Source organism: Carcharodon carcharias, chromosome 6 (assembly GCF_017639515.1).
Source record: "Carcharodon carcharias isolate sCarCar2 chromosome 6, sCarCar2.pri, whole genome shotgun sequence".
In the NCBI taxonomy this organism is placed as follows: domain Eukaryota; kingdom Metazoa; phylum Chordata; class Chondrichthyes; order Lamniformes; family Lamnidae; genus Carcharodon; species Carcharodon carcharias.
Genome location: NC_054472.1, coordinates 131853024 through 131876498, shown reverse-complemented (window position 1 = coordinate 131876498; position 23475 = coordinate 131853024). Strand labels below are relative to the sequence as shown.

At 40.3% G+C, this 23475-nt stretch overlaps 1 protein-coding gene across 1 annotated transcript in view; it reads left to right on the top strand.

Annotated features, from left to right (window-relative positions):
* Positions 1-5383: 5383 nt before the first annotated feature.
* calb1 (calbindin 1) overlaps positions 5384-23475 on the top strand; it is a 99111-nt gene continuing 81019 nt past the window's right edge. The window contains exons 1-5 of the mRNA XM_041189283.1: positions 5384-5471; positions 5817-5893; positions 7671-7745; positions 9580-9660; positions 10980-11036. Of these exons, the coding sequence (XP_041045217.1) occupies positions 5384-5471; positions 5817-5893; positions 7671-7745; positions 9580-9660; positions 10980-11036 (378 nt within the window). The remainder of the gene's footprint in view (positions 5472-5816; positions 5894-7670; positions 7746-9579; positions 9661-10979; positions 11037-23475) is intronic.

Sequence of the window (23475 nt, the reverse complement as noted above, 5' to 3'; positions counted from 1 at the left end):
AACAATAGGCACTGTAATTTATTAATCAAGCAAAACTCTTAGCAATCCCGTTGGCCAATGTTCAGTGTGATGTCTCATGCATAATTTACAAATGTCACCAAAGCCAGTTTGGACCCTTAAGATCACCGTGCAATGTTCTCAGCTTATTTTGAAATGCTTAGAAGTTCTGCATCGACTTTGGAGAAACTGCTATCTCCTTTAGTCCAATAGTCCGGTTCGTTAACGTTTAATTTTTACTGAAGATTGCGCATTAAAGGCACAGGTAAAATCAATAGCAAAACGAATCTTCTGATATGCAATGCCGCTGTTCAGTTTTGTTTGCAGAAGTGTTGCAATGATGGATTTTAAATTATGGTGTATTTTGAATATAAAAAGACCGATTATTTTTCTTCACTTTGACATCGCTTCATACCTGATGGAGAGGCTTCTTTACTTGCCTGGGGCACAATATAATGCTTACACCCCAGGGGCAACATTGAACACTGAAGGTGGGCTCCAACCTTTCATTATGAAAAATGCCCACTAACTTATTGATAGATCCACGCTTTACAGCTTGATGAATTACATGAACATACAAAACAAGTGTATATGTTTTCTCCACACTGCCTTTGGTTTTGGATCAGTGAGTTAGTTTTCCAGTAACAAATGATTTCCAATATAATCCGATCGATCCTGCGTCTAGGTGATAAAGGCATCCTTGGTGATCAGTGGGATTGTGATCCGGAGTTGTGATGAGACTGAAACCGCTCGGTTTATTTTTTATCATTCGATATAAGGATATTCGATACATTCGTGATGTCACCGGTAGGGGAGGGACTTATAAGCTTCATATTAAGGAAGGGAAATTATTTTTCAAAGACCGCGAAACAATATCAGTTATCACATGTATTAAAGTAAAATACTGCAGATACTGGAAATCTGAAATAAAGCCAGAAAATGCTGGAAAGTCGGGCAGCTGACCTACTGAGAATTTCCAACACTTTCTCTTTTTATATCACTTCTCACATAATCCTGACATTTTCTACGATGTTTTCCTGGTCATTATCATTCTTCCCTTCAGATTCTTGCGATGGCTATGCAGCCTATGCAGCTGCAGGCATATTTTCTCCGTGTGTGTATGCTTTAATACATCTCCAGAAAATAATAGAAGTACAATCATCCTTCTAATCCTGGAGATACCTTAAAATAATTCGCTGCTGAACTACCCTGCTAATCTGCCTGTCCGTATATTCATTTCGAGTAAGGTTTACTAAATACATATTGGCTTGCAAACTTATCTTGTTCCAGATGCTGTCACGTGGCACGTTGGTAGTGTTTTGGTCTATTAGTTAGCTTTCAGCTCAGAATATGCTTGGAAACTTACTTCCCGCTTGGTTGGCTTGATGTGCTGATGAGTGGGCAAAAGGAAAATGAAAACAGAACGCATTTTAAAAGGGAAAGAACTTTAGAAGAAGGATAAACATGTTTTGCTTGTCTTTTTTTAACTGCAGGAAGACATAGGAAAGGGCGACTCATCTAAGCGAGCTCCAGTGCCGATTATCAGGTGGCTTTACAAGGGAATATGTCCGAAAATGTACGTGGATGGACGGAGCGAGTAAATAACGAGGTAGAATCTGCTGGGGCAATAGGACTAGAGCCAGGAAACTAGATGTCAGGGTTTTTTTTTAGAACAAGCACCTATGTGTTATGAAATTAAAGGTAAATGGAGGGGTGGGGGAGGAGAAGGGGCGTCTTGAAGACCCCATGAATGGACAAAAATGGAGAGGTCAGGTATCTTGCGAACTTTAAAAGATAAAGTGAGGGTACCAGAAGTGAGAGGCAAAAAAGGAGGATAATAGAAAAAGACATGTGATGAGGAAATACAGTAATCAAGAAATACCAGGGCGAGACACTTGCGAAATATGAAAACAATTGAGATGAGCGACAGGAAGCAGCAATGAGAAAAAGTTTAATTTAAAACGTGCAGAAATGAAGGACTATTAATAAACACGTTTTGCGTGATTTTTCAACTGCGGAAATAAAAATAAATAATCGATAGGATCTCACTGCAGACTGAAGCTGCACAAGTTATTTGGATAATAATATTTCTGTATGAGTTTCCTTATTGGCTACCAGGTGGCTGTATAACTTGCAAACGTTACATTTCTTCAATAAGTAGAAAGGTGTGACTGCAGCGCCAGAAAAAGTACCAACATAAAACACCTTTCCCTCCTAAAGAGATATTCAAGGTGCTCCGGAGGATTCCCATACTCCCAAACATGGTGTTTATGGTTGTTTTATGGCTTCATGATTTGAAAGTGTTTTGTAGCTTTCTCTTACAATTGAGATTGATAAACTTGGATATTTGCATATCGGAAATCATTTTTTAAATAACATAAACAGGCAAAATTGAGAACATGGACACATAACGGTCGCGGAGAAGGCGCACACACATGGGACATTGTTAGCAATGACGCGTCCACCTCACAATGTTGTGTTAGAAGGTTAATTATATATCTGATCTTCGTAAGTATTGACAAGATTACATATTCTATCACTCCTTAAAGCAGGCAAGTTAACATTTTTCACTGTAGCACTTTGAATGCATAGAATTATGCAGGCTATGTTGACAGGCATGAATATATAAATGCATACTAACATCTTTACATTGATACAAGCATGCATTCAAATGCTTATAGAAATGTAAAACATGCTGAAAAACTTCAGCAGATCTGGCAGCATCTGTGAAGAGAGAAGCAGGGTTAACGTTTGGAGTCCATATGACTTCTTCAGAACTGTTCGAAGCAGAGTCATATTTGATCTGTTTCTCTCTCCACAGATGCTGCCAAATCTGCTGAGATTTTCCAGCATTTTCTGTTTTTATTTCAGATTTCCAGCATCTGCAGTATTTTGCTTTTATTTGTATAAATACATATAAATATGTATGTATGCACTATTGCAGATAGAGTTCAATGTTGGGGAGTTATGAAGTCATCTACTTTGGATCTGAGAAAAACAAATCAGAAGGTTCTCCTAATGGTGAAAAACTAGGAGCTGTAGATGCTTAACGGAATTTATGTCTAGGTCCAACTCTGACCTCGTTGCCCTCGACCTCCTACGGTGCTCGAATGAAGCTCAATTTAAGCTTGAGGAACAGCATTTTAACTTTCGATTAGGAATTTTACCGCGTTCCAAACTCAACATTAACTTAAAGAATTTCAGCTCATTGAACTAACCACTGTTGCTATTTTGTCAGACAACAACATTTGTTAATGACTCTGCAATTCCCATTTACTCATGTACCAAATTTAGTTTCTTTGCTTCCCCCAATAGCCTTTTGCCTTACACCACTATCTCTTTTATCATTCAGTCACTCCTGTCTTCCACCTGAGCCCAGATCTTTCTTTTTGATTTTTCCTCCCAGCCCCCTTCCCCGGCCTCTCCTTTTTATTCTTTAATGAGATGTGGGCATCAGAGGCTAGGCCAGCATTTTTATTGCCCATCCCCAATTGCCATTGAGAAGGTGGTGGTGTGCTGCCTTCTTGAACCGCAGCAGTCCATGTGGTGTAGGTACACCCACAGTGCTGTTAGGGAGTTCCAGGATTTTGACCCAGCAATAGTGAAGGAATGGCAATATAGTTCCAAGTCAGGATGGTGTGTGATTTGGAGGGGAACTTGCAGGTGGTGGTGTTCCCATACATCTGCTGTCCTTGTTCTTCTAGGTGGTAGAGATTGTGGGTTTGGAAGGTGCTATCGAAGGACCCTTGGTGAGTTGCTGCAGTGCATCTTGTAGATTGTACACACTGCAAACACTGTGTATTGGTGGTGGAGGGAGTGGAAATTGAAGGTGGTAAGTAGGGCACCAATCAAGCTGGCTGCTTTGTCTTGGACAATATCGAGCTTCTTGAGTGTTGTTGGAGCTACACTCATCCAGGCAAGTGGAAAGTACTTCATCATACTCCTGACTTGTGCCTTGCAGATGGTAGACAGGATTTGGGGAGCCAAGAGGTGAGTTATTATCTGTAGAATTCCCAGCCTCTGACCTGCTATTGCAGCCACAGTATTTCTATGGCTGGTCCAATTCGGCTTCTAATCAGTGGTAACCCCCAGGATGTTGATAGTGGGGGATTCAGTGATGGTGATGCCATTGAATGTCAAACGGAGATCGTTGGATTCTCTCATGTTGGAGATGGTCATTGCCTGGCCCTTGTGTGGCACAAATATTGCTTGCCACTTATCAGCCCAAGCCTGAATGAGGTCCAGGTCTTGCTGCATTTGGGCATGAACTGTTTCAATATCTGAGGAGTCACAAATGATGCTGAACATTGTACAATCATCAGCGAACATCCCTACTTCTGACCTTATGATGGAAGAGAGCTCATTGATGAAGCAGCAGAAGATGGTTGGACCTAGGACCCTGAAGAACTCCTGCAGTAATGTCCTGGAGCTAAGATGACTGACCTCCAACAACCACAACCATCTTTCTTTGTGCTATGTAAGATTCCAACTAGCAGAGAATTTTCCCCCTGATTCCCATTGACTCCAGTTTTGCTAGGGCTCCTTGATGCCACAGTCTGTCAAATGTTGCCTGTATAATAGCTATGCAGATGCGTAGTCTTTCTCTTCTACATATGAAGCGAATATTTAATAAAATGCGTTCCCACCCTGTCCTAATTATAAGTCGCTGAGATAACTATCTCTAACACTACTAAACACAATATCTATTCAGCTTAGCCAATAGTCAATTAGATGCATGCATAGAAAGTGAACAGTTAATAAGTTTTCATATCAGCCATGATCTTATTGAATGGCGGAGCAGGCTCGAAGGGCCGAGTGGCTTACTCCTGCTCCTAACTCATATGTTCGTTTTTAAATGTTAAGTATTTAATTTTCACCCTCTCCTACATATACTGTGTGATTAAGAAGTTTCCCGTGTCTTACATATTTTTGAATAGTTAATAAAATGTGTTATTCTCCATTTCCCACACAGGAATTCAATGGCCAATATTGTACATCACTTCTCGACGGAGCAAAGCGACAATGAAATGTACAGCGTCACCTCTCCTGCACATAAAGCAGTTTATCTGGGCTAACTGTCCCTCCCCTCCAATGGTTTTAGTACAGTGAATCGTGAACGAAGTGCATGCTGCACCCTCATCTCCAGAAGGTCCAAACCCTTGCCTCTTCGTCCCATTACTTGTCCCTTTTGCCTTGCAACCAGTTGCTTCGCTCTCACCCGCAGCTCTCCAGGCAGAAGCTGCATGGGAGCAGCGGCGCGTGCGCACTGCGCACGGAGGGCTGGGCTCCGGCGCACGAGCCGCATTTAGAAGGCGCGCGCGGTCAGGGGCAGCTCAGATTGAAAGCTCCACTGTGCAGGCAAGTGGGGAGCAGGCACCGAGCAACCATGGCAGACACACACAGCCTTTACCTGCAAGGGATTGAAGAGTCCACCACGCAGTTTTTGGAAATTTGGCATCACTATGACAATGCTGGTAACCAGTTTTATTTTGCAATAAATTAACTCCTCCACACAGTATTGTTTGTTGTGTAAAGTGAATACTTTTAGGTCTATTAATAAGAATGTCTGCATGCTGTTTGTTTTAAACACACTATGGACACTGTTTGAACAATAAATGCTGAAAATAACCTGCTTAATTTCATTCGCATGTTCTCAAAGCGTTGGCATTACTGAAATGCGAAATGTCAATTTTATCATAAAAATGAAATCTGGTTGTATAAAGTGAAATGAATGGTACATCTGATTACTTTAACCTGATTACGTGGATTTAAAACTGATTTAACTTTGTTTTAAGTGGAAGTATAATTTATTATTTTAGGTCGTGGTTATATTGAAGGAAAAGAACTGCAAAATTTCATTCGAGAACTTCAGCAAGCTCGAAAAGGCGCTGGCTTAGTAAGTGTTAAATAACTTTTAGGGCCGTACACTAAGTAGAATAAATGTATCTTGCAACACCAATGTATTGAGATGTAAATACGCAGATACACAATGAAAGGCTGATCGCAATGAAACAATACAACTAACTTTATGACTGCCGCTTTGTTTACAAATGCAATTTGTTTGGATTTTGCTTCGTTCCAAAGATTGGGCGTGTGGTCATTTTATATGGTAGAAAACCACGAAAACCCAATGACTTCAGGAAATGCTCTGAAATACAATGATGAAATTAATTTCGACATTTATTTTGAAGTGGGAACGTTTTTCCTGCTGACTTTCCCCAATGTTTTCACTGATGTGGAGCCCAGAAACCATCAGCCTAAGCATCTCACATTGAACACATCTGCATTCTGGATTATATTTGTTTAAAAACTATTTGTAACTAAGGCTGCAAAACCAGCAAGATCTACTTCGTGACAAGTGTCACCGACTAATCCTTTCTCTCTGGCTCCACCTCAGGTGATGATTAGATCGTGTCAGCACAGCCGAAATTCATAACATAGGCAATGTGACTCAATGGTGCTTGGATTAATACCATTGCCAATAGTTGAAGAGCAAAAATAATCCAGTAGATTTTATTCACGGAGTATATTTCTGGGGCAAAGACAGTCAGTAATACAAGAATATTTTTAAAAATGAAAATAATTAAATAAATCAATGAAATATTAACGTACATTTAGTGTGTTAACACGTTTGTTAATAGTGAAATAAACATATATAAATTCGAATTACCGTTAATAAAACCCAGGTGTATAACACCAACAATAACCATCACAGCGGCAAAAATTGGACACTTTGTTGCGCCACTGTTTCCTTGACTACAGATTCCCTCCTGTAAAAGCGGTAGTAAGAGGAACTCAGTCATCAACACTGACAATGCCTGATAGCAATGCTTCAATCTCTGTAATTATGTACCATTGTTTAGTATTTCCGAAATAAATTGTCACTAATTTTGAACTGTCTCTTTCCACCCGAAACGCACCCAGTGAGTGAACAGCCTTTCTGTTATCTTTTATGTTGATTCGATTTTCTTCCCAACGGATTCTTATCATAGAAAATCCTTTTGCCGGAGTAGGTCTGAGCGCACACCTGGACGCAACAGTACAGCGACAGACACGAGATGGATTAGTTAATTACAAAGCAAAGCTTAAGATCCGGAATACAACACCTCGCTTGCAAATGTGATATAATTTAATGGCAACTCCCTGTTAAAAGCCTTTGCATGTACGTATGTCTTGTCCCCTTACTAATCTAAACGGTTCAAAGCACTTTGGGACGTCCTGAGGTCGTGAACGCTCTCTATATAGGCAAGACGTTTATTTCTTTAATCACATGAATTAAAAAAGATAACTGTACAATCGAAGGTGTCATGTATTCTCTTGGCAACTATTAAGAAAATGTGTTTAATTGTTTATTGGTATTTTCCAAGTCGTCATTCCTCATTGCATCGGTGTTGCTATCTAACTGAATGTAAGATAAAAATTGTTTGTTTTATGCGCTTCCACATTTTATTCATGTAATTTTTTTCTACATGGGATATTGGGAGCGGGCGGGAAAATGTAGTTGAAGCCCAAGATCAGCCATAATTTTATTGAATGGCGAAGCAGGCTCGATGGGCCGTGTGGTCTGCTCCTGCGCCTTATATTTTTATGTTCTACACTGACCAAATAGTAGTTTTGCAGGCCGATGCGCTGTTATTATCATTGGTAACAGGACTAACATGATCAATCCGTAGGAATTATCTGACGGAATGAAGGCTTTGGTGGAGAAGTACGATCAGAGTGCTGATGGAAAGATAGAGCTGGCCGATGTAAGAATTTCCAATTTGCTTTAATTTGATCGCATTTATGCTGAAACTTGCACAATAAATTCATGTGGGGAAGGAAGGATCTCGTTGTTGCTTTAATACAGCTTCTTGTTGAGGTTAATAGCAACAGTACAATGTTGATATCCCTGTGGAAAATATAATTTATTTGTGATAACATATTGATTTTCAAAAGGGTAGAAATCTTTAGATATATTATCAATGAGATTCAGCATCAATTTTTATAGAACTTTTTACATATAAAACGGGCATTGTGCCAATTAGCATCATATACCCCTGAATCCCAATCTCACATCAATTTTGAAATGTCATTAGCAGCCACTGTGGAATTTTAGAATCACATTCTCATTCTTAAATTTTGGCAACTTTGATTGTATGCTTAACATACATGTTACCAAACATGCATGACAAGTTTATTATACACGGACATGGTTGACCCATGAGTTGGCTTGGTAAGGAAATTAGCTTCTGTCTATAGTTTTATTTATGTTAAGACAGTGGCTGCCTAATCAATAGAAACAACTGAGCAGAAATAAAGGATTTCAAACAAAGAGTGAGGAATAATTTAAGACTGATTCACCTTGGTACACTGTCTAGTGGTTGGCAGTATAGAATATTATTGGCAGATATCTAATGACAGATCACTTGTCTTTGCTTGCAAACAGGGAATGATAAATTGCCATGGGAGGCATAAAGAGGAGAATAAAATGAATTGAAATTGGCAGAAATAATAAGAGAAGTAATGATTTGCTCACATAGCGTCAGGTGGAAAAAAAACATTTTCTTCTGTGAGATTAAAATTTGAAAATGCATTAAAACTGATCAACATCATAATTGTAATATATTTTTCAAATCCCAATTTGTCAGTAAAAGATTCATAATCTAAATCAAAAGCTCAGCTAGATATGCCCAAAATAAGAATGGTTGGAACACAAATAATTTATTCTGTAACAGTTTTCAATGAAATTAGAAACTATCATAAAAAATAAATTCACTGATATTATTCACACCAATTTCATCAATTTCTTGACCTTAACTGGATTATGTTAAAAACTATCCACCATGACCTAGATCAATATTTACATCTGAGGAGTATATGAAGGTCTCCTGTTTCCATGGGCTACTGTTCTCAATGAAAATGAGTTTAGACAGTCAAAATCAAATACCAGTACACATATATCTGTATCATAAACTACTCTCATCCTGCAGTAACTGGCACAAATTTAACAATTTGCAGTTAGATCCCGAAAGATGGCCATAAGAAATAATGTAATGTCAGACTGGTGCATCAAAGGGTATACTTGTGAGATTTGTAGATCTGATATGTTGTCAGGACAACACAGAACCCTACAGCACACATAGATCCTAACTGATGAGCTAAATTCTTTGGCATAAATCATGGTTTTAGATCTATAGCAAGCACTTTCAATATATTACGTTGGCTATTTAGGGGGTTCTGAAATTGATATACCCAAAAGCAAAGCTAGAGGTGTCTGATTTTTTAGTGGGAATGTGCCTTTCATTCGAATAACCTATCTGCACATGGAGAAATACATAGATATGTAAATGCTTGGACAATAATTTTATCAATGTATGAATAAAATTGGCTCATTTTTCAGAGTACTAATGCAGGATGGTTGAACGCTTTATTACAATGACCGGCTATCATTCAGTAATGGCAAGAAGGCACAAGGGAGCGATCATATTATGGAATTCTACACCCTTTGATTTAGTTGTACAGTTTAATATTTTTGTCATTAATGTTAATTGAAGGAATTAATTGGAAAACAAGTGTTAACCTAATATTTTATTTTTCTAGCTTGCTCAGATTCTACCTACAGAGGAAAACTTCTTTTTATTCTTTCGACAACAATTAAAGTCAAGCACAGAGTTCATGGAGGTATCATTGCCCTTTCCCAGTGATTTAAAGAATTTTCGTTCATAGTAGTGGCTCTTCATACACTATCCATGTCACAGCTGAGTGAAAGATCCATATTGTATGTGCTTTCTAAAACTGTCTATTATATTGTCATATTACTACATTATTAAACGTTACATACATTGCTAAAATATTTTAATATGTCTACTGAAGTGTCATACCCACCCCTTTAAAATGTGTTTTGGAACAAAGATAAAACTTTTGCTTATATTGGAATGCATGTTAAAACTAAATTGGAATAATACAATAAATGAAAAGATTTCCAGATGCAAAAATACATCACTTGTTAAAAATTCTGATATATAAGTCACATCAATGTGTTATTCTTAAGATGTTTTGATGTCATATTGGTATCTCCACTCAATACAAATAAAAATGTACAGTAAATGCCAGATCAAACAAGGAATGTAGTTTTTGTACATAGTTGGGGTTGCAATAATCTGATGCTCCATGGAGGATATACAGGAACAGCACATTATCGTGATAGAAACATTGGATGATTTAATTGGGGCAGAAATAGAAAAGAGTTTGTAGATGGCATCAGTAACATACATTGTAAAGAACATAGAGACGATTTGCATAGTATGCTAGTAACACACATTGTTACTAAAAACATATTATACAATGCTATATCTTACAAGTTTTGTATTAAACTTGACCCCCAATGTTACAGGCAACACTCCAATCTGGAGCAGTAAAAATGGGAGATTTTCTTGCAATGTTAGGAGTCAGAACAGTATAGACAACCTTAGATTTTTCCAGGGGGTTTGTAAGGTATATTTAATCTTAATGCTGCAAAAGTTAAAACTGAATTTTAAGATTTAGCAGGAAGGCACCAGACTACGATTGAATGGTCTCCTTGAACATGCCCTAGAAATCAGTTCTAGAAAACCCTGGCAGCACCTTGGAAATAGGCTGTGCACTTAATGACTAGGTCGAAAGAGCAGGTGGATGAATAAGGAAAGGGATTGTAAACATACAGATACAAAGAAAACCTATTCAAAAGTATCTTGGTCAAGAAAGCAAAAGCAATTAGGCAAATTTCTAGACAAATATTTGTATTAAATTCTTTTAATATGTATTAAAATCCAACATACAATGATTGCTCCACACAGCAATAAAACATAAATTGGTTCTTGTTGACCTGGGGTTGAAATAGATTTTGTCACTTCGAGTAACAAATTCCATTATAAAGAGTTTTAAGTTATTATGTGGGTAAGTCACTTATAAGACATAGCTAAATGAAACCGACTGTGTATCTAAGGCATTTTCTTTTTCAGACATGGCGAAGGTATGATGAAGATCATAGTGGCTTCATAGAAGCAGATGAGCTGAAGGTAAAGATCTGTTGAACATAAGCTGTTATTTATGCTAATACTCCAGGAGCTTGAATCCAGTCGTGACTTCCTAGTTGAAGTTGCTCTCATCACTGCTGTGAAGGAGTTGCACAGAAAACATGCAGAATGCATCAGTGTGGTTGACTGAGTACATGGTTAGTTAATGGTCAACTGAATACTACAGCCCCTGATGGAGTGGCTGACATGAATGCTTTTTGACTCTCATGTACATCCTGGTACTACAGAATGCAGTTTTTACTGGTGCAGACATAAACCTCTCTCTTATTAAATAGTTTATGGACTAAAATTTGGTTATGGCCTTTTTCAGGCATGTGCTCTAAATGGGAAGCCTGAGGCATGCCCACAATCAGGCCCCATTTCAATAATTTGGATGAACTGCTGGCAGCTGTCACTTGTTTCTAGTTATTTCAATTTTGTATTTTCTACCTTGCTTTCAGTTAAGTCCTGGGGTGATTGTATTAGGGTGGGGGAAAAGACAATGGGAGGGGATCAAGTGCAGGCCAGCAACAGACCTCAGTACTGCTATGACTGAAGCCATTGCTTTCGGTCCCCTGTTCAAACTCTGTTCCATAATTGCTGACTTCATCTTTCTTCCTGGCAAAAGTCTGAGACTAAACTAGGTTGTTCACAACCTTTATGGAGAGGATGTCCTATAGGGGTCAAAAACAGGATGTATTTGGTTTGAGTTAAGAAACAGCAGAGGTACCATTACACCACTGGTGTAGTCATCAAGTAGTGTGAAATATATTGAGGAACAAAATTGGGAAATTACAGAGAGGTGCAAAAATTACAGTTATAATAGAGAATTTTAATTATCCTTTTACAGACTGGGATAGTAACAGTGTAAAGGACATAAAGAAGGAACAGTTTCTAAAGTGTATTCAGGAGAATTTTCTACATCAGTATGTTTCCTGTCCAATGAGGAAAGAGACATTGCTGGATCTGGTTCTGGAGAATGAAGTGGATCAAGTGTCATGAGGTGAACCTTTAGGGACAGTGATCATAGTATCTTAGGTTAGCTTGGAAAGGACAAAGAGCAAACAAGAATAAAACAATTAATATGGGGAAGTGGGGGTGAATATTTTTTTTTATTCTTTCATGAGCTGCGGGCATCGCTGGCTAGGACAGCACTTGTTGCCCATCCTTGATTGCCCTTGAGAAGGTGGGTGTGAGCTGTGTTCTTGAACCACTGCAGCCAATCTGGTGCAGTTACAACCACAATGTTGTTAGGAAGGGAGGTCCAAGATTTTGATTTAGCAACAGTGAAAGAAAAGGTTGTCGGGCACAAACGATCAGCGGGCCTGGGAGCGGCCAGGAAATGGACACCCGACTGCGATTTCACGCTGGCTGGCCAATTAACAGCCAGCCAGTGTGAAACGCGTGCTGAAAAGCTCAGCACTGCTGGGTGGGGGCAGGAAGAGAGTGGGCAATGACATCACCACAGACACGGGTGAGCACTGCGAGAAAATACCCTAAAGGCAGACAACTGCCTCAGGGACCTACAGACCTGCAAATAATGAAATAAAGCTTCCGACCTTTGCACGCACCTGCCGAGAGAATTATCGTGTGAGTGTGCGATGACATTGGGACCCTCATCCGATGTCATCTTGCACAATTTTATACCCGATCAGCTTGGGCCCATGCCACCTGCAGGATGGAAAATTCTGCCCGTAGTTCCAAGTCAGGATGATGTGAGGCTTGAAGGGGAACTTGCAGGTGGTGGTGTTCCCATGCGTCTGCTGCCCTTGTCTTTCTAGGTGGCAGAGGTCACGGGTGTCGATGGTGCTATCAAGGGAGCCTTGATGAGTTGCTGCAGTGTATCTTGTATATAGTACACATTGCTGCCAAAGTGCAGTGGTGATGGAGGGAGTGAATCCTTGAGTTGGTGGTTGGGGTGCCTGTCAAGCGGGCTGTTTTGTCCTGAATGGTGTCAAGCGTCTTGAGTGTTGTCGGAGCTGTACTCATCCAACTGACTGGAGAATATTATGTCACACTCCTGACTTATACCTTGTAGATGGTGGACAGGCTTTGGGGAGTCATGAGGTGAGTTACATGCCACAGGATTTCCAGATTCTGACCTGCTCTTATAGCCACAGTATTTATATGGCTGTTCTATTTCCGTTTCTGGTCAATGATAACCCCCAGAATCTGGCCCAGGAAAATGGCAGGCAAAACTGCATAGCTGCCTTTATAGAGAAGATGGCTAAGGCACAGTTTAGGTATACTCCCACAAGGGAGAAAGGTAGAGCAAACAAAGCCAGAGTTCCCCGGACAAAAGAATTAGAGAGTAGGATGAAGCAGATAAAAAGGTGTGTATGAAATGCAGGTTGATAATACAAGAGAGAAACAGGCCGAAAAAGAAAGTTCAGAGGAGAAATAAAAAAAGGAAACAACAGCAGCAAAGAGAAAGTATAAGAAGCGAATGGCAGCCAACAAAAAAGGAATCAAAAGTCTTGTATAGGCATATAAACAATGAAAGGTTGGTAAAACGAAGAATAAGGATGATTAGGGATGAAAAAAGTGATTTATGCATGGAGGCAGAGGGCATGAATGAGGTACTAAATGATTACTTTGCATCTGTCTTCATCAAAGAAGAAGATTCTGCCCAGGTCATAGCCAATGATGAGGTAGATGAGGCACTAGATGGGTCAAAAAATTGTTAAAGAGGCGTTAAAGAAAGGTTGGCTGTATTTAAAGTTAGAAATTCACCTGGACTGGATCAGATGCATCTGAGAATACTGAAGGAAGGGTGGAAATTCCAACTGTCTTTAGATACAGGGTTGGTATCAGAGGACTGGAAAATTGCAAATGTTACACTCAAAAAAGAGTGTAAGGATAAAGCTGGCGACTATAGGCCTTTCAGTTTAACCTCGGTAGTGTGAAATCTTTTAGAAACAACAATCTGGGACAAAATTAACAGTCACCTGGACAAATCTGGATTAATTAGGGAAAGCCAGCACAGATTTTTAAGGGCAAATCATGTTTAACCAATTTGATTGTGTTTTTCAATTAGGTAATAGAGATGGTTGATGAGGATAACGCAGTTGGCTGTTCATCTAACTCCAAAGAAACTCAATAAAGTGTCACATAACAGGCTTTTCCGCAAAGTTGAAGCCCAAGGAATAAAAGGGAGAATAGCAGCATGGATACAAAGTTGACTGAGTGACTAGAAACAGAGAGTGATTGTGAACAGTTTTTTTTGGGGACTGGAGAAAGGTGTATAGGCTTCAGGGTCAGTATGAGGACTGCTGCTTTTCTTGACCTATATAAATAACCTAGAATTGTTTGTGCTGATGACACAAAACTTGGAAGTATTATGAATTATTAAGAAGGCAGTGATAGACTTCATGAGGTCCTAGACCAGCTGGGGCATGGGGGATGCGGTCACATGACTTTATAAATAGACTACAAAAGGAAGGAAGTTATGGAGAAGATTTATAAAACACACACTTTTTCAACATCATCTCGACATAGGTTGCAGTAACTGATGAAGAATCCAGCACCTGCTCTACTCATTGATTTAGTGCATATGTAAGCGGCCTAATGCCTTTTTAAATCCAGAAAACAGGCATTAAAAAGGTCCAATTTCCGTACTGTATTTCTGCTTAAGTCTGAGAAGTAACCTTGAGTAGTTCCACTTGTAATAAATGCACTATGCCATTTGAGTATATGACAGCTCGGCCAGTGAATGACACTACAAAGCTCAAGTTCCTGAAAATCCCATCACTGAAAATTCAATTACAATAAGCCTGCACAAATACATTTGTTGTTCACACGACAATACTCAGCTCTATCTCATCATCTCTTGACCATTCCACTATCTCTGCGTTGTTACACTACTTGTCCAACAACCAGTATTGGATGAACAGAAATTTCATTGATTTACACAGAATATTACAGCACAGAAACAGCCATTCGGCCCAACAGTTCCATACTGCTGTTTATGCTGCACATGAGCCTCCCCACACTTAATCTCAACTATCTATTCCATTTCCTTCATGTGCCCATCTAATTTCCTTTTAAATGTATTAACGCTGTTTGCCTCCACCAGCCCATGTGGTAACAAATTCCAAATTCTCACTACTCTCTTGAGTAAGCAAGTTTTTCCTGACATTTTTAGATTTCATGTTGATTATCTGGTATTTATGGCTCCTAGCTTTGGACACACCATAAACAGAAACATCTTCTCTATGTCTGTTCTATTGAGCCTTTCATAATTTTATAGATCTCTCTTAGATTATCTCTCAGACTTCTATTTTCTAGGGAAAAGAGCCCCATGTTTTCTTCCTTATAGGTTTCGCTGCCATGCAACAATGTGCTGAGGATATAGGCCTTATATATAAGCATCTTGGTCCTGCAGGCCAGTTTGTTGTTCTTTCTTGCTCATTTTGTTAGTCTGGCAAAGTTGGTGGTTGTCTTTTGGAGGCATGTGTTGAGTTCTTCATCAAGAGACAGATTGTCTATCGCTGTAGATCCAAGGTAGCAGAATCTGCTGACTGCTTCTCTTGGTGTGTTGTTGAGTCTGATCACAGGCGGAGACACAATATTCTGTCCCAGAACTACAGTTTTCTTGACTCTGATGGTGAGGGAAGACATGGCACAGGCATGGGACAAATGATCCATGAGCCTTTGAAGCTGGTCTTCTGTCTAGGCAATGAGTGCAGCATCATCAGCATACAGAAGACCTCTGATCAGGATATGCTGCACTTTTGTCTTGGCTTTCAGTCTTGATGGATTGAGATGTTTCCCATCTGATGGTGTATGGAAGGATGCTCCTTCTATGTCAGCTGGGAAAACATAGATCAGTAGGGCAGAGAAAAATATACCAACCAGCAACCCTGTTTCACCCCATTCTTAATCTCAAAACTGTCAGAGGTGGAGCCATCGAATTGAATGGTCCTGCGCATGTTATCATGGAAGGACTGTATGAGACTGTAAACCTTTGGAGGACAGCCAGTTTTCTCTAGTATCCAGCAGAGGCCAGTCCTGCTTACAGTGTCAAATGCTTTTGTGAGATCCACAAAAGCAAAGTAGAGTGGTGTTTGTGCTTTCTGCACTTCTCTTGAAAATGACGTAGGGAGAAGATCATATTTACCATGGGGCTGCTTGCTCTGAAGCCACATTGTGCCTCCAGGAATATTCTGTTGGCTAGTTGATGGAGTCTTGTTAGAATGACTCTGGCAAAGGCCTTCCCAGGGATGCTGAAAAGTGAGATGCTCTGGTGGTGGTGCAATCCCCTCGATCATCTTTGTTCTCGTATAATGTGATGATGTTTGCATAAAACTTGTCCAGCGAGACGAAGCCTTCTCTCCAGCAGAGGAGGAGAATGCCATGAAGGTATGGCAGGAGGTGGGGCTTTCCACATTGGAGTAGTTCAGCTGGTATCCTTTTCTTCCTAGTACTTCTCTTGCTGCTAGGGATGCAATGGCCTTTTCAAGCTCACGTAATGAGGGTTCTGCATCAAGCTCATACATAACAGATAGCTGTAGAAGATCATCAAGCACAAGGAGAGAGAAATCCACCTCATGTGAATATAGTTCAGTGTAGTGCTTGACCCTGCGGCCCATTTGCTTGTTCCTGTCAGTGAGTACTTCCCATCTACAGATCTCAAAGGAGCAGCTTTGGTGATGGTGGGGCTGAGTTCTATTCTGATACCATCATACAGTACACTGTGTAAAGATTACCATTGTCACTTGTGGTTTGTATTTCTTCACACAGATTGATCCAATATTTGTTGGCACAGCATCTAGTTGTCTTCTGCACAACTGCGTAGGCTAGCATGAGATTTTCACATGCTGTAGGGTTAGGAGACAGGTTGCAAGCCAGCTGAGCTGTGGTCTTCGCTTCAATGAGAGGAGTCATTTCTGCAAGGAGGATTACGAACCAATCTTTGTTCCTGTTTCTTCCTTTGCCAAATGTGGTTACAGCACTTTGTAGGTGATTGACCACAGAGAGACCCATGCTTCATCAACATTATCTGGTGAGCCTTCAGCTGGAAGAGATTGCCTGAGAGCTCCTGAGAACTTCTGACATTTTTCATCATCCCTTGAGCATGGATGCATGTGTTATTAGTTATATATTAATACATCCAATACACTCTTACATACTACACATTTTTTCAGCTCTTAAAAGCTTCCATTTGATTATTTATATTGATAATATGGCACTGACAAAAAAGCTTCCCAAACAGATGTCACAACTTAGAGAAGGTGAACCCCGTACTCTGACAATATTCAGGGTATAGCTTCCATCAATTCCAAAATTTCTCTTCAGAAGCAATCAAAAACAAAGCCTCCCTCTTATTGTATACTCCAGTCAAGATGAAAATGCATTTTACTCATTGTGCAACTAAATTATTTTGTATCAATACATGGTTTTATCAGAAAATACTTATGCTGATTAATTATTTGAAAATAATCTTACAAAGGATGTCAGCATTGGCAAAGGTGCAACAAGGATTTATGAGAATACTTCCAGGGATGAGAGACTTCAGTTACGTGTGGAATTTGGGGAAGCTAGGAGTGTTCTGCTTAGAGAAGAGAAAGTTCATTAGAGGTTTGATAAAAGTGTTCAAAATCACGAGGGATCTAGACATTAATTAGGCAGAGGCTGTTCCCAATGATGGAAGGGTCGAGAACCAAGGGATTTAAGGTGATTTGCAATAAAACCAGAGGTGGCCTGATGAAAAACTTTTTTACGCAGTGACTGGTTAGCATCTGGAATGCACTGCCTGAGAGTGTGGTGGTAGCAGATTCAATTGTGGCTTTCAAAATGAAAGTGGATAATTATATAAAGAGAAAAGATTCGCAGGGCTACAGGGTGAAATGATGGAGGAGGCGAACTAAACTGACTTGCTCTCAAAGAGTGCAAATATGGACTCAACAGGCCAAATGGCCTCCATCTATGCAGTAACCATTCTATGATGCTATGAAAATTATGTAACCAAAAAAGCTCAGATGTAGCAAGGAATCTGTTTATTATTCACAGGTATACAGACAGATGCAGTAACAGTTGCATACTCATAAACAAAGAATGCATGCTGAAGTCTAGCAATTACTCTTTATGATTTTAGCATATCGCCATTCTTAAGAAGTCTAAGTCTATTAAAAGTTTTGTTTAATATAGTGAACAGAGGATTTAGAGAAGAAAAATGGCAAGCAACCAGAAACTTGTGGCCATGATTGCAGACTGAGCGGAGGTGTTCCTCAAAGCAGTCACCCAATCTGCGTTTGGTCTCCCAGTGTAGAGGAGACTGCATTGTGAGCAGTGAACACAATAGGTTAAATTGAAAGAATCACATGTAAACCACTGCTTCACCAAGAAGGAGTGTTTACAACCCTAGATAGTGAGGAGAGTAGAGGTGAAAAGGCAAGTGTTACACCTCCTGCGAGTGCATGGGAAGGTGCCATGATAAGGGGATGGGGTGTTGGGAATGATTAAAGAATGGACCAGGGAATCATGGAGGGAATGGTCCCTTTGGCATGCTGACAGGGGAGGGGAAGGAAGATGTGTTTAGTGGTGGCATCATGCTGGTTGTGGCAGGAATGATGGAGGATGATCTGTTGGATGCAGAGGCTGGTGGGGTGGAGGATGAAGACTATCGTTCTGGGATGGAGGGGAAGGGGTGAGGGCAGATATGCGGGAAATGGATCGGACACAATTAAGAGCCCAATCACTTATGTTGTGGAGGGGAATCATCAGCTGAGGAAGAAACAAGACATATCAGAAGTGCTGGTATGAAAGGCTGCATAATTGGAGCAGATACGATGGAGACAGAAACTGGGAGAATGGAATGAAGTCCTAATAGGAAGCAGGGTGTGGGGAGGTGTAGTCAAGGTAGCTATGGGAGTCAGTCAGTTTATAAGGAATATTAGTAGAAATGGAGACAGAGAAGTCTAGGAATGGAAGGGAACAGCCAGGGATGGACCATGTGAAGGTGAGAGAAGGGTGGAAATTGGAAGCAAAGTTAGTGAAGTTTTTGAGTCTAATTAGTCATTGCTATTCAGTCTAGTACAGTAATGTTACTTCTGCTTTTTATAGCTAAGCTACTTTTAAAATCTGGCTAGCAAATTTATTAAAAAACCCTTGGTAATAGCCTGAATTTTTGAAAGAAATATGGCTCCAGGACATCACCACAGGAGTTCCTCAGGGTAGTGTCCTCAGCCCAACCATCTTCAGCTGCTTCATCAATGACCTTCTTTCCATTATAAGGTCAGAAGTGGGGATGTTCACTGATAATTGCACAATGTTCAGCACCATTTGCGATTCCTCAGACACTGAAGTAGTCCATGTCCAAATACAGCAAGACCTGGAAATATCCAGGCTTGGGCTGACAAGTGGCAAGTAACATTCACGTCATACTAGTGTCAGGCAATGACCATCTCCAACAAGAGAGGATTCAATTATCGCCCCTTGATGTTCAATGGCATTACCATCACTGAATCCCCCACTAGCAACATCCTGGGGGCTTATCATTGACCAGAAACTGAACTGGACTAGCCATATAAATACTGTGGCTGCAAGAGCAGGCTTAGAGTGCGATGAGTAACCCACCTCCTGACTCCGCAAAGCCTGTCCACCATCTACAAGGCACAAGTCAGGAGTGTGATGGAATACTCCCCACTTGCCTGAATGAGTGCAGCTCCCATAACACTCCCGAAGCTCAACATCATCCAGGACAAAACAGCTCGCTTGATTGGCACCACATCCACAAACATTCACTCTCTCCACTACCGACGCACAGTAGCAGCAGTGTATACCATCTACAAGATGCACTGCAGGAATTCATCAAGGCTCCTTTGACAGTTCTTTTCAAACCCACAACCGCTACCATCTAGAAGGACAAGTGCAGCAGATGGATGGGAACACCACCACCTGGATGTTCCCCTCCAAGTCACTCACCATCCTGACTTGGAAATACATCACTGTTTCTTCACTGTCACTGGGTCAAAATCCTGGAACTCCCTTCCTAACAGCACTGTGGGTGTACCTACACCACATGGCCTGCAGCAGTTCAAGAAGGCAGCACACCACCACCTTCTCAAGTGCAATTAGGGATGGGCAATAAAGGCTGGCCCAGCCAGCAAAGCCCACACCCCATAAATGAATTTTTACAAATTGCCTTTCAACTGACCTGCATTTCAAGAACTAAAAGAGATAGGCTGGTAAAGTAAGCCAATATGATGCTTTTCACAAGGTTACATTCAATTCATTTTTACTAGTACTCTATTGTGCAGAGCCTTATTACATACTTCCTGGAAGTCCATATAAACAGCAATCACAAGCACTATCATATCCACTGAACTACTTACCTCCTTATTTTTTTAAATCTAGATTGGTTCAGTTTCTGAATTCTATTGTTAGCAGATTTTCTTCACTAAAGTTATGAATTTTGGTTAACAGCTACATAAATGTTGCATGTAAGTGTGATGGCAAAGTGTAATTCAGGAAGTGAAACAAAAGTGAAACCAAATTAGGGAATTACAGCGTGTAGTGTTGTGTCATTGCTTTGCATGCTAAAAGGAATGGTGAGTTCACTTAGAGATCAGATTACAGATGAGAATACTGATTGATGTTGCCTGATTAACAGGTCAGCTAAGAAGGTTGCAATGTTATGAAACCCACATGTTTCTGGAGAGAGGGAGTTGAAAAATTAGTATTTTAAGATTGTTTTGCATCTGTAACAAAGAGCTGAGTATAGGAGATAGCAAGAGTAGTTCATTTTAAAGTACTTTCCCAGGATGGGTTGCCATTCTTGAGAAAGTGAGTACTGGGAGTCAATCATATAGGAAGAAATCAGACTTGGTAAAATGTATTTGTCTTGTAAATTTATTTGAGCTAGAATCACTTTGCATATAATTAAGAACAAATAAAAGTGTTCGAGAAAAGCATTGGCAGGAAAGGTTTTGTAGCACATGCAAAGCTTTCAGTGTATTAGCAAATCTCCTGTGGCATTAGAGGATGTTCTCTTTAATGCTATGTGTTAAGTATTATCAGGGCCACTAATTTATCGTGATTGAAATAAACCAAATTGAATTGGTTTTTATTAGAGTATCTGTAGGAATGTTAGAATGTTTTTGTGCCCGATTGATTACTATTAAATGTTTAACCATGAAGTTTATCCATCTCCGATTGTTAAAGCTCACAATGTAACAGAAGGTGGTAGAGAAAATGCTCTAGGTAGGAACTACATTTAGCACTGGAGAGAGGAGGAGGGCTCTGTGGGTATGGGAGCATATGGACTGCAGTTTATGGGTTGCTGAGGCTCATATAGAACTGATAGGGATTGTAATATAGGAAAGGTGTGCCAGGACCTTTTAGTAGTACATGGGAAGTGTCTGGGTATAGGACTACTGTGGGATTATGAGATCCAGGCAGATGGGAAAGTGTTCCTGGAGTGCAAAACTCTGGAAAGCGTGAACTAGGTTTGGCAGGGGGGCACGGGGGCACATGTGGTAATACAGGAAGTAGATTGGAGGAAGGGGCGAGAATTAGGAGCCAACTGCAAGGTACAAAGAATGGGCAGTAACATTAGTAATGGTGGAAGGCAGGAATAGATGTTCAACTGGGAGTAAGAAAAGCTAATAGAAAAACTCAAGTGTGACAAAAAACACATTACAAGAAGTAAATGTGACACAATAAATGCCTAGTGTATGCAAACATTTAATATAATAAAAGATTATTAGATGATCACCCATAGCATTTCTCACATGTTATATGATTAACTATTTTAAAAGCACAGGAGCTATATGACCTTTACATATGTCCCAAATGTTCTGCTAGAACGTAAAGCTGTATATCAATAGGGCAACAAAGCCTAACTTCTGTTAAGTAAGCATTAGGTGAATTCATTTAGAATCTCACTTCGTTTCAAGCTGAGATGATTCTAATATTTCTGATCATGGAAAACATCTCTGTACGTTCCAAATGACTGTCTCCCGCTGACCAGACCCTAAGATCCGGAATTCATTCCTCTAACCTTTCCACCGCTCTGACTTCCTCTCTTCATTTAAAATGCACCTTATAGTCTCTTTATAATCTAGTACCTCCTTATGTCAGTGTCAAATTTTGTTTCGTAACAAATACAAAAACGCAGGAAATAATCAGTAGGCCAGGAAGTATCTATGGAGAAAGAAAGTGAGTTAACATTTCAACACTTGGACAAATAAAGAAACAAAAGATTTACTTGTACCTCTTTCAATTCAGTACGCTGTATTTACAATTCACAATGCAGCCTCAGAAACTAAATGCAGATTGGGTGACCACTTTGTGGAACACTGTTCAGTCCATAAGCATAACCCTGAGCTTCCAGTTGCCTGTCATTTTAATTCTCCTTCTCCAACTCTGACCTTGTTGCCCTCAACCTCCTACGGTGCTCAAATGAAGCTCAATGTAAGCTTGAGGAACAGCACTTTATCTTTCGGTTAGGGATTTTACAACCTTCAAAGCTCAACATTAAGTTGAACTATTGCCATTTTGTCAGACAGCAGCATTTGGTAATTACTCTACAATTCCCATTTACTCATGTACCAAATTTAGTTTCTTTACTTACCCCAATAGCCTTTTGCCTTACACCGCTATCTCTTTTATCATTCAGTCACTCCTGTCTTCCACCTGAGCCCAGATCTCTCTTTTTCCTCCCAGCCCCTTCCTCTATCTCTTTTTTTATTCTTTAATGGGATGTGTGCATCACTGGCTAGGCCAGAATTTTTATTGCCCATCCCTAATTGCCCTTGAGAAGTTGGCGGTGAGCTGCCTTCTTGAGCCACTGCAGTCCACGTGGTTTAGGTAACCCACAGCGCTGTTAGGGAGGGAGTTCCAGGATTTTGACCCAGCGACAGTGAAGGAATGGCAATATATTTCTAAGTCAGGATGGTGTGTGACTTGGAGGGGAACTTGCAGGTGGTGGTGTTCCCATGCATCTGCTGTCCTTGTTCTTCTAGGTGGTAGAGGGTGTTGGTTTGGAAGGTGCTCTCGAAGGACCCTTGGTGAGTTGCTGCAGTGCATCTTGTAGATGGTACATACTGCAACCACTGTATATTGGTGGTGGAGGGAATGAAAATTTAAGGTGGTAGGTGGGGTACCAATCAAGAAACCTGCTTTGCCTTGGATAATGTCAAGCTTCTTGAGTGTTTTTGGAGCTACCCTCTTCCAGGCAAGCGGAGAGTGTTCCCTGATTTGCGCCCTGTAGATGGTAGACAGGATTTGAGCAGCCAAGAAGTGAGTTATTCTGCACAGAATTCTCAGCCTCTGGCCTGTTATTGCAGCCACAGTATTTATATGGCTGGTCTAATTCAGCTTCTGGTCAATAGTAACCCCTCGTGATTGTAATGCCATTGAATTTCAAGGGGAGGTGGTTGGATTCTCTCTTGTTGGAGATGGTCATTGCCTGGCACTTGGGTGGCATGAATGTTGTATG